The sequence below is a fragment of the Gadus chalcogrammus genome, chromosome 1, assembly GCF_026213295.1.
Source record: "Gadus chalcogrammus isolate NIFS_2021 chromosome 1, NIFS_Gcha_1.0, whole genome shotgun sequence".
Taxonomy (NCBI): Eukaryota; Metazoa; Chordata; class Actinopteri; order Gadiformes; family Gadidae; genus Gadus; species Gadus chalcogrammus.
In genome coordinates, this window is record NC_079412.1 from 14372541 (window position 1) to 14384863 (window position 12323).

The 12323-nt window shown below is 42.9% G+C and overlaps 1 protein-coding gene across 1 annotated transcript; it reads right to left on the minus strand.

The window, feature by feature from the left end:
- Positions 1–1149: 1149 nt before the first annotated feature.
- pnpla1 (patatin-like phospholipase domain containing 1) lies at positions 1150–6559 on the minus strand. The gene is made up of 9 exons (XM_056602486.1): positions 6464–6559; positions 4291–4479; positions 3658–3890; positions 3293–3358; positions 2891–3100; positions 2536–2596; positions 2118–2399; positions 1824–2031; positions 1150–1569 (listed from the first exon to the last, which is right to left on the minus strand). The coding sequence occupies exons 2-9, from the start codon at positions 4475–4477 to the stop codon at positions 1299–1301; spliced, it is 1518 nt and encodes a 505-aa protein (XP_056458461.1). The 5' UTR covers positions 4478–4479; positions 6464–6559; the 3' UTR covers positions 1150–1298.
- Positions 6560–12323: the final 5764 nt, after the last annotated feature.

The following is a 12323-nucleotide window of genomic DNA, read 5'->3' on the forward strand; positions in this document are numbered from 1 at the left end:
ATCAACAGGAACACACACACACACACACACACACACGCACGCACGCACGCACACACACACACACACACACACACACACACACACACACACACACACACACACACACACACACACACACACACACACACACACACACACACACACACACACACACACACACACACACACACACACACACACACACACACACACAAACACACACACAAGCACACACCAGAAAAAACACTAAACACACACCTACTACCTCCATTATCATGGATAATGGGCAGAAATGTAGATCCATGTCTAGATCAATGGTTAATTATATCAAAGAAAAATTAAACTAAATAAAACATCTGAAACCAAACCAGTTGGATTTGCCGCTGCTTCATAATGAACGTAAGTGTTTTGTGTTAACCATATTGTTAGTGCATTTCACAGAAGCCTATCTCCATACAGCCGTCATGAACAGCACTACATAGTCTGATGTCCCATCGATCCAAAGATGACAATGAACAGCCTCAGTGCACTCCGGGCTCCGAGGCCCTTCTCAGTCAGAGCCCAACGCTGTGAGGGAGTGGGGAGAGGTGAAAGAGTGTAGTGTTGTGGAGCGTCATGTCACAGGACCGGATGGCCCCAGCAATGTGAAGATTAAATTAGGTACACTAAGAAAAATTACGCAGCGCCTTGCCCTTTAGAATGTGAGCTTGCAACTAAAGTGCCGAGCTTTCTTTGAAGTCTTCTTCTGGAAACCAACCACTGATCCGATGACTGAGCAGAGATAGAAAGAAGAAGTGTTCCTTAATTCTGTATGCCTCTTTTATAACGAAAAGTTGTTACAAAACCAAACCGAAATGTGTGTCATCAAACAGCAGCATGCTAGGGTTTGTTTAGATGCAAATCAAACGTTCTGATATTCAAAACATTTCTGTAAAGAAGCATTTATTCATTCGATGTGCCAAATATTGACGTTAAAGCGACAATATGGTTCAAGGGATTAGGTAAATCATCTCATTAATCAATCACGTGTTACTAAATCAAACCTCATTTCAAACATTCTTCAACAACAGAATATTCAAGAAAGTATTGTTATAAGTGATATATATACATATATATATATGATATTTTATACAAAAGTCAAATGTAATGTATAATCACACAAGCTGAAAGATAATCTCTAATGCTCCTGCACTTCCTTTACTGACAACTCTTCAAACTTTGTGAAGTAGCCTACGTATCTTCACAAACACATCCAAACTTCCAACCACGCCTCCGAGGTAATATTCTGCCCCCCGAGGGTGGCGGTCTCGGGCGAGTTCTTATCCCATGATGGAGTGCTCACGTGCGAAGCGCCTGTGTACGTTGACCAGCTCCGCGTCCTCCTTCTCACACTCCAGATGGAGCCATACGGAGGAGGAGACCTGGTCAGCCACGGAGGAGGTGGACTCGGTGCTGACCGCCTCAGTCTGGGTCGAGTGTAAGAAGTGCAATCCCAGCGTCGAATACCAGTCCCCTCTCTCATTCGGCCTGGGGCTCTTGTATTCGGCTTGGACGTTCAGCCCCTGCAGCTCTGTGAAAACGGGTAGTAATCTGAAACACACACACACACACAGTCACAAACACACACATACGTTACACAGAGTGTATTGACCATTTAAGAAACAATGTATCATTTGGAATGTACTTGAGGCGTTTAGATCCTGATATTCACATCCAATCAGATAAAAAGGTCCATTGTCGTCAAGAGATAAAAGCAAAGGTTGAAAGATAAAAACAATAATCTCGAATGCTTGGATGTACAAAAAAATGCAACAAAGATGAGTCCGACAGGAAAGATTCCTCACCTTTCCTTAACATTCTTCTGGACGCTAAAGAACAGCATTTGGAGCACAAACAAGGTCAACTGTAGAGCACTCAGCATCACCCAGGAGAGCCACACCACCGTCTCCTTGTTGCGGTAGTAGAAGTAGGGAATGTTGATCGGTAGAAGCAGGTAGGACACAATGGTTGGGAAACCAAATCCGCTCATGTAGCACAGGTACAACAGAATAGCTGAAACACAAATAACATTTTATCCCACTAGGGACTGTTTTGTCACCGCTATGTGTTGCGTGTATCTCTATGTATCGACGGTATACCTCGGTTCAGATCAGGGAATCCCTCCCGCTTCAAGGGTCTTGCATTGCCAGGGAATTCTTTGTCGACCATGTTGCCCGTCCACCACATGTCGTCATCGGTAAGAGATGTCCTCCAGACCTTCTCCCCAGTTTCGTTCTCTTCTTCCTCCTCTTCCTCCTCTTCCTCCTCCTCCTCCTCCTCCTCCTCCTCGTTACAGTTGGTTTCTAGATGCAGCACGTCTTTCATTCTGATGTAGCGATTCAAAGTGGAGAGGTGCTCTCTGGTCAGAAACGTGGAGAGATCTGAATGGGGATCGGACAATAGAATCAAGGTCAATGGGGTCAGCTCAACAGGATTCATAGGGTTAGGGTTTGTTTAGGTTCAACAGCAGTACAGAACTTCAATATGTAGTATTCTTTGTCAAAATGATTGACCCACCGCTGCTTTGGAGAAAGTGAATTGCGTCTTTGATTCCATTGTGATATGCCGTTTCCAGACCCTAGGTAGAAAAAAAGTGAATACAGGGGTAAGATCAAGTCCAGCCTATTTATTTGTATAGCTCTTCAACTCAGTCACAGTCTTTTTCCGGGCTTCTCCAGGCTTCCAAGCAGGTTTTGTTTCACAATTGTTCATAAATTGACTGCATTTGAATTGAACAACATGAAAAACTGTTTGATTAACGCTTTGATGAGGACGGTCGTATGAAGTAGATCTACAGTCTGATCCACCACGATGATGGTTCCCTGTCTGTCCTCAGGTGACAAAGAGAGCCAGGGGACGGCGGGGATGTTACCTCTACATCGCTGGGGTAGAGGGCATTGACCAGCCTACGGCTGTTGGCCTGGTTCAGATTCATGATCGACCCGCTCACGACCAGGTCCAGAGTGTTCGGCTCGTTCTGGGGGCAGATGTCCACCTCACCGGAGAACGCAGAGACGGTCAAGGTCCTGAGGGAGTGATCTGGCTGGGGCAGCATGCTCGTGAAACCGCCGTCCACGTAATGCTGAGACACACGCACACACACACACACACAAACAAACACACACACACGCAGATACACACACACACATGTGTGCTCCCACGCACACAGACAAAAACAACACGACACACAATGGGCAAAATCACCTTTGTGTTCTAGCACTAGTACTATCATGATGATGTATTGATCTCTGTGATGATGATACTGGTCACTCACAACCCCTTTGAAGGAAGGAGGAACCACGCCACAGTACCCCGGGACGAAACAGCTGCACGACAGAGCCTTAGAGTTGAAATAAAGAACCAATACAAGTGGAGCTTAGTTCCAGTGACCCGAAAAACCTGCAATTACAAATCAACATTCTGGCTGATATCTGATTAATACAAAAAAATAAGCACATCTATCTAATGTACTAATGTACTTTATGTACTTGTATCATAATCTATGTTACATAATATTGACTTTCTTTTAGGGTTAGGGTTAGGGATTAGGAGGTTAGGGTTGGGGTTAGGGTTAGTGTATTGGACGTGTGTTTTAATTTCCCAACGTGACATTCCCAGAGAGTGCTCGGCCACACAAACCTGCAACAGGTCCTCTTTGGAGTGGAAGTCCGTCACCATGATTTTCTTACTGGAAAGCAGCCGGGTCACCGCCACACCTAGCCGGCCGTTGGCCAATCGGTGTGAGTCGTTTGAGAGGTGTTTTCGGAGCACGTACTCAAGCCATTTAGCCATGTTGATTGAGGGGTTCAGAGGTCCGAGTGGTATCTCGTTCAGCCGGCTGGCAAACAGCAGGAGCTCTTCCACCATCCTCGCTGGAAAAGTAACACCACATCTCTTACTTTTGGTCCAACGTGTGTGTGTGTATGTGTGTGTGTATGCGTGTGTATGTGCGTGTGAGTGTGTCTGTTTGTATGTCTGTGCGTGCAAGTTTGTGTTTGTGTGTGAGTGAGTTCTTCTGTTATGTGCTTGTTTGTGTTTTCTCCTGTGTCTGTGTGTTTGTGTGTGAGTCTCTATGTGGGGGGAAATTGCACAAAACCCCAAAATGAAACAACAAAATACAAAAATTACAAAATGCATCAAAATTACAAAAATCGCCTTGTTTGTTTGGTAAATGCACACTTCAATCTTTGCTCTGTAAAGGCACACATCAATGATCACAGCAGCCGAGCCGCCACCACTGTGGTGCAGCAGGAGGGAGATGGTCGGACTTACGGATCTTGACTCCGCAAACAACGGCGGCGGCCACCAGAGAGCCAGAAGACGCCCCCAGCACCCGGGGGGCGGCGTGCAGGATCCAGGGGGCCTGGGTCAGCAGACCCTGGGCCACACCCAGCTGGTAGGTGGCCAAGAACCCACAGCCGGCGAAGGAGACCGAATGCGGACCTTCTTGAGAAGACATTCCTTTGGTGTGATCACAAATCAACAGACTTATGTTGAGTAGGTTTGAAATGCGTTTCCTGTTCTTCACAAAGAAAAGCCCAAAGAGTGTGTGTTCCAGAGATGCTTCACGAAAAGTGCCCTAACCTTCACAAGTAGCGTTCTTCTATTTATGGGTTTCTCAGTCAATCCTTTCAAATGAGGCCTGATTAGACATGGAGCGTTAGCAATGGCCTTGTGATATACCGCAATCTCAATGTCTGTTTTGTCTGACTAACAGCGTCACAAGTTAACTGAAATGACAGAATATTTCTGAGATTTTAACAAATGCATGAAAGAATTTATTTTGTAAAAAACACTGCAAATACACACACACACACAAACACAAACACACACACACACACACACACACACACACACACACACACACACACACACACACACACACACACACACACACACACACACACACACACACACACACACACACACACACACACACAGACACAACCAGTATGATATATTATTGGATTGATTTGAAGATTTTGCATTGAGTTCATGACACTCTGATGAACCAATCCACAAACCTACAGCCCTTCTGGCATTATGGTGCTTTAAATAAAAACAAAGAACAAACTCGTTAGGATCCTCATGATTAAACCAAAACAGATTAAAAATTAAAAAATAATAAAGAAAATCGACCTCTCTCTGCTTGGCAGTGAAGCTCCACCTTTCTTCAATAGCTTTCACTGTTCCCAGCAGAAAAGTGGTTAAGTTTCTCTAAACAAAATTAAAGCAGACACTACATAGGCGACATAACATGAACCACTGCAATTAGGAGGCAGATATGAATAAGCGTCCTGTCAACACACAAACATGGTCCCATTTACCACAGGCAAAGCATCAGTGGCAATCGTTTGGCCAGGTGAAGCACCAGGGACGGAGGTTAATGGGGGTAGGGGGACATTTTCCAACAGATTCTTCTCCAATTCATCTCAATTTTGGTGCTGACATGCTTAATAAAGAAGGCCAGTAACAACCCGATTGGTTTATTTCGTCTAGTCTTCTTGATCCAGTCTTTAAAAACCAGATTGATTCCTTTGGCCAGCGTTTAGTTTGGGGGTCAATCGTTATCGCATGTGTTACGCAAAAATTTTCTTCGGTTCCTTGCAAATCATGTCTGTCGTTGAGTCTCGCTTACTGAATAAATTTCCATATCTCTTACCTCCAATTCAAAATAATCTTGTACAATTGATTCAGATGCGTTGGGACTTTGATTGCCCTCTTATGTCTCCGCATCTGCCATCTTTTTGCCTTTACCTTTCGGCATTCTATATTTTTTTATCTAGGCAAGCTAAACCTAGCCAACAAATCGCTGCTTAGAAATAAAAATAAAGAAATTCTCCCACGGAGCTCGGTATGCCAACACCAGAATATGGCTCACTTTTTTTCCTCTCAGATTCAACACAACCGGTATCAGTGATTCCACGGCGGGAATCAAAACAACATAACACAAAAAAACAAAACAAACGTTTAAGTTATATTCAGGACACGTATCAACATTGACAAACTAGCAAAGATGAACAAATCCCTTGAATGACCATGCATGCAATTTCTATTCTAGGACTCTAACCCAGATTCTAGGACTCTAACCCAGATACACGTCGGGACTCTAACCACAAGAACTTATTCTGGGACTCCAACCCACAAAGAACTCAGGACTCTAACCCTTGAACGAATTCCTTATTCTGGGACTCAAAACCAGACACAACTCAGGACTCTAACCCTTATCCCACCTCTTCTCAAAAGAGTTAAACACAGTGTACACAATTATTTCACATTCATACAGCATATTCAGTGATTATTGAGCGCTCTTAAACACAAATACAGGTTCTCACTTCGTCAAGCTCTTAATGACACAACTTCATTACTCAGCAAATGTAATGCAACCTAATAGTAAAACAAATAATAATAATGGTTATGTGTGTGTAGATTATTTCAAGATTACTTTCTTGTTCTTGGTCGAGAGTGTGGAATGAGATTCAGTCGCCGTTGATTCCCACGTGGTGCATGGAGATGCGCTGGTTCAGCCGCGTTGTGGAAGATGCGGGTCCCTCAGCAGGGCAGGCGTTGATCAGACGTCTTCCCAGGCAGGGCGCGTGGTCTTCTCAATCACAGGGCAATCCTCAGAGGCAAATGGCTTCTCACTCCTCTCTCTCCAAGACGGTGTCACGGCACCAAATGTTAGATTTCAGCTTATTTCTTAACTGTTCGTATAGACTCTGCGTTGTGTATTTTTCGTAGTTGTAGTAGTTCTTGAAGTCGAAATCAAAGCAACTTGACAGTTTGGATAAGAGGGTAGAATAGATGGTTTATTCCAGGATGTACGCGGTTGAGGAGCAGTTCTCGAGAAGTGTTCCTTGGCTGTCGATCCCTCTTCTCACCGAACCAAAGGGTTGGGGCGAGTACTATATTAAAGAAAACGTGTTGAGGTATATGGCCCAGACGACCAGGTTGGTTCATCCTTGTTGAGACATAACAAATGGCGGAATGTTGAAAATAACACCTTGTATCAGTGTGAGAGGCACTGGCCTGTTCCTAGACTAGAAATGTGAACACAGAGAGACACTAAAATACACCAACATTCTACATAACCCTACGTTTAAATCACTGCTCTAATGTTTAGTTTGGTGCTGATGTTTTATAGCAGAGGCTACTTGGTGGATACTGCCTATTTGTTTTTACAGACCGAAGTGCACTGAGGACACTTACAAACGTACTTGTTCAAATCAGTGACAAGACCGTCAAAGCAAATTGTTATTGATAAACAGGCCAGCAGCAGTGACTTATAACCGTTGTCAGGACTGACGCAGGGTCAGCTAAAATTAAGCCAATAATAAGTAAATATGAGGACAATAAAACACATATAATCTTGAAAAAAGGTGTTGACTACTCTTTCTAGCTAGTACGAATACAGGTTCTACATATGCAATCATTGTTAGGTTTGTGGAATGTAAAAATGATAAATGGTGGGAGGAGAGTAGTCTGAATTGGGTTCTGGAGCTGTGCTCCACCTCATCCATTGGACTCATCTGCCAGCCGTGGGCGTTTCCAAGCCACTGAGTTCACATCCACCAGTTGGTCTGAAGGACATCAAGCAGCTTCTCCTGTGATCCCCACTCAGTGAGGCCAGTATTTTCTGTGCACCCACTCACCAGGTTATGGTGACCCACTGCAAGGGGGACCAATGGCTCCTGTCTCAGACCTTCCCCGAGGCGTTGGTTTGGAGTGAATTCTCACTCTGCTGGTGGCCTCTACAATGAGCTTCCTCCCACAGAGAACACAGTTGCTAACACTTTGAATTAACCACCACTGCGTCTTGGAGGAACGTGAATAATGGTTGTCAAAATGTATGCAACGATTCAGAAATTTATTCAAATTAAAACTGAACGATAAATATGTTGAAGAATAGAGACAGAGTCATTGTTTTATTTTTCTTCACTCCTAAATGTGATCTAAGACTTGAACGCAAAGCATTTTGGGCAACAAAATGCAAATCGCCTCAGTGTGATTGGCCAGACTAAGCAAAACCATGTGATTCAGAGAACTCCAAGTAAGGATGCAATGAATTGTTCTAAATGAGATACTGGAACATGTATGCTTCCTTCAGGAGGTGGGCACCTTGCCTTTGAATGGAATGCTCTATTTACACATTTTGGATGTTAAAAACTTTAGGGGGACTCATTGATGCATAATATACTCATCTGTAAACAACTTGGAACTCAGCCACTGACGGATACACTCAGTGAGCGCATAGGACATTTTAATGGAACAAAATACACTGAGATATCCTAATGTTCAGCATTTGTAAAGTGTCCTTTGTCAACATGTTACTCAATTTGGGTGCGCACAAATATGCATGTGAAGGAATGAGGACATCTCTTTGACAGTTCCAGAGTTTATTAATTCAGTCTTAATGAGGAAGTGAAAAAAAGTGATTTAGAAAGCAAAACTAATCAGAGCCCTTCATTATATGTGTCTATATTATTTCTAAACCTGTTAACATCGGATTGTGATACAGTCTGTTTCCAGCTAGTCACTCTGAATACACAATCATTGATAGGTGTGTGTAAAGTTAAGAAGATCAAAAGTGGGAGGAGAGTAGTCTGAATTGGGTTCTGGAGCTGTGCTCCACCTCATCCATTGGACTCATCTGCCAGCCGTGGGCGTTTCCAAGCCACTGAGTTCACATCCACCAGTTGGTCTGAAGGACATCAAGCAGCTTCTCCTGTGATCCCCACTCAGTGAGGCCAGTATTTTCTGTGCACCCACTCACCAGGTTATGGTGACCCGCTGCAAGGGGGACCAATGGCTCATGTCTCAGACCTTCCCCGAGGCATTAGTTTGGAGTGAATTCTCACTCTGCTGGTGGCCTCTACAATGAGCTTCCTCCCACAGAGAACACAGTTACTAACACTTTGAATTAACCACCACTGCGTCTTGGAGGAACGTGAATAATGGTTGTCAAAAGGTATGAAACGATTCAGAAATTAATAAAAAATTAAAACTAAATAATAAATATGTTGAAGAATAGAGACAGATTCATTGTTTTATTTTTCTTCACTTCTAAATGTGATGAAAGACTTGAACGCAAAGCATTCTGGGCAACAAAATGCAAATAGCCTCAGTGTGATTGGCCAGACTAAGCAAAACCATGTGATTCAGAGAACTCCAAGTAAGGATGCAATGAATTGTTCTAAATGAGATACTGGAACATGTATGCTTCCTTCAGGAGGTGGGCACCTTGCCTTTGATGGGAATGTTGTATTTACACTTTTTGAATGTTAAAAACTTTAAGGGGACTCATTGATGCATATAATCATCTGTAAGCACCTTCGAACTCAGCCACTGACACATACACTCAGTGAGCGCATAGGACATTTTAATGGAACAAAATACACTGAGATATCCTAATGTTCAGCATTTGTAAAGTGGCCTTTGTCAACATGTTATTAGACTATGTTTGGTTGCGCACAAATATGCATTTGAAGGAATGAGGAAATCTCTTTGACGGGTCCAGAGTTTATTAAATGGGTCTAAATTATGTAGTGAAAAAAAGTGATTCAGAAAGCAAAACTAATCATAACCCTTCATTATATGTGGCTATATAATCTCTACACCTGATAACAACATAATCTGATTGTGATACAGTCTCTTTCCAGCTAGTCTGAATACACAATCATTGTTAGGTTTGCAGAATGTAAAAATTATCAAAGGTGGGAGGAGAGTAGTCTGAATTGGGTTCTGGAGCTGTGCTCCACCTCATCCATTGGACTCATCTGCCAGCCGTGGGCGTTTCCAAGCCACTGAGTTCACATCCACCAGTTGGTCTGAAGGACATCAAGCAGCTTCTCCTGTGATCCCCACTCAGTGAGGCCAGTATTTTCTGTGCACCCACTCACCAGGTTATGGTGACCCACTGCAAGGGGGACCAATGGCTCCTGTCTCAGACCTTCCCCGAGGCGTTGGATGGAGTGAATTCTCACTCTGCTGGTGGCCTCTACAATGAGCTTCCTCCCACAGAGAACACAGTTGCTAACACTTTCAATTAACCACCACTGCGTCTTGGAGGAACGTGAATAATGGTTGTCAAAATGTATGAAACGATTCAGAAATTAATAAAAAATTAAAACTAAATAATAAATATGTTGAAGAATAGAGACAGAGTCATTGTTTTATTTTTCTTCACATCTAAATGTGATGAAAGACTTGAACTCAAAGCATTCTGGGCAACAAAATGCAAATAGCCTCAGTGTGATTGGCCAGACTAAGCAAAATGTGATTCAGAGAACTCCAAGTAAGGATGCAATGAATTGTTCTAAATGAGATACTGGAACATGTATGCTTCCTTCAGGAGGTGGGCACCTTGCCTTTGATGGGAATGTTGTATTTACACATTTTGGATGTCAAAAACTTTAGGCAGACTCATTGATGCATATAATCATCTGTAAGCACCTTCGAACTCAGCCACTGACACATACACTCAGTGAGCGCATAGGACATTTTAATGGAACCGGAGAGTGTTGGTGTATTTTAGTGTCTCTCTGTGTTCACATTTCTAGTCTAGGAACAGGCCAGTGCCTCTCACACTGATACAAGGTGTTATTTTCAACATTCCGCCATTTGTTATGTCTCAACAAGGATGAACCAACCTGGTCGTCTGGGCCATATACCTCAACACGTTTTCTTTAATATAGTACTCGCCCCAACCCTTTGGTTCGGTGAGAAGAGGGATCGACAGCCAAGGAACACTTCTCGAGAACTGCTCCTCAACCGCGTACATCCTAGAATAAACCATCTATTCCACCCTCTTATCCAACCTGTCAAGTTGCTTTGATTTCGACTTCAAGAATTACTACTACGACGAAAAATACACAACGCAGTCTATACGGACAGTTTAGAAATAAGCTGAAATCTAACAGAACAAAATACACTGAGATATCCTAATGTTCAGTATTTGTAAAGTGGCCTTTGTCAACATGTTAGACTAAGTTTGGGTGCGCACAAAAATGCATGTGAAGGAATGAGGAAATCTCTTTGACGGTTCCAGAGTTTACTAAATGGGTCTAAATTAGGAAGTGAAAAAAAGTGATTCAGAAAGCAAAACGAATCGTAACCCTTCATTATATGTGGCTATATAATCTCTAAACCTGATAACAACGTAATCTGATTGTGATACAGTCTCTTTCCAGCTTGTCTGAATACACAATCATTGTTAGGTTTGCAGAATGTAAAAATTATCAAAGGTGGGAGGAGAGTAGTCTGAATTGGGTTCTGGAGCTGTGCTCCACCTCATCCATTGGACTCATCTGCCAGCCGTGGGCGTTTCCAAGCCACTGAGTTCACATCCACCAGTTGGTCTGAAGGACATCAAGCAGCTTCTCCTGTGATCCCCACTCAGTGAGGCCAGTATTTTCTGTGCACCCACTCACCAGGTTATGGTGACCCACTGCAAGGGGGACCAATGGCTCCTGTCTCAGACCTTCCCCGAGGCGTTGGTTTGGAGTGAATTCTCACTCTGCTGGTGGCCTCTACAATGAGCTTCCTCCCACAGAGAACACAGTTGCTAACACTTTCAATTAACCACCACTGCGTCTTGGAGGAACGTGAATAATGGTTGTCAAAATGTATGAAACGATTCAGAAATGTATTCAAATTAAAACTAAATAATAAATATATTGAAGAATAGAGACAGATTCATTGTTTTATTTTTCTTCACTTCTAAATGTGATGAAAGATTTGAACGCAAAGCATTTTGGGCAACAAAATGCAAATAGCCTCAGTGTGATTGGCCAGACTAAGCAAAACCATGTGATTCAGAGAACTCCAAGTAAGGATGCAATGAATTGTTCTAAATGAGATACTGGAACATGTATGCTTCCTTCAGGAGGTGGGCACCTTGCCTTTGATGGGAATGTTGTATTTACACATTTTGGATGTTAAAAACTTTAGGGGGACTCATTGATGCATAATATACTCATCTGTAAACAACTTGGAACTCAGCCACTGACGGATACACTCAGTGAGCGCATAGGACATTTTAATGGAAAAAAATACACTGAGATATCCTAATGTTCTGCCTTTGTAAAGTGGCCTTTGTCAACATGTTAGACTCATTTTGGGTGCGCACAAATATGCATGTGAAGGAATGAGGACATCTCTTTGACAGTTCCAGAGTTTATTAATTCAGTCTAAATTAGGAAGTGAAAAAAAGTGATTTAGAAAGCAAAACTAATCAGAGCCCTTCATTATATGTGTCTATATTATCTCTAAACCTGATAACAACGTAATCTTATTGTGATACAGTC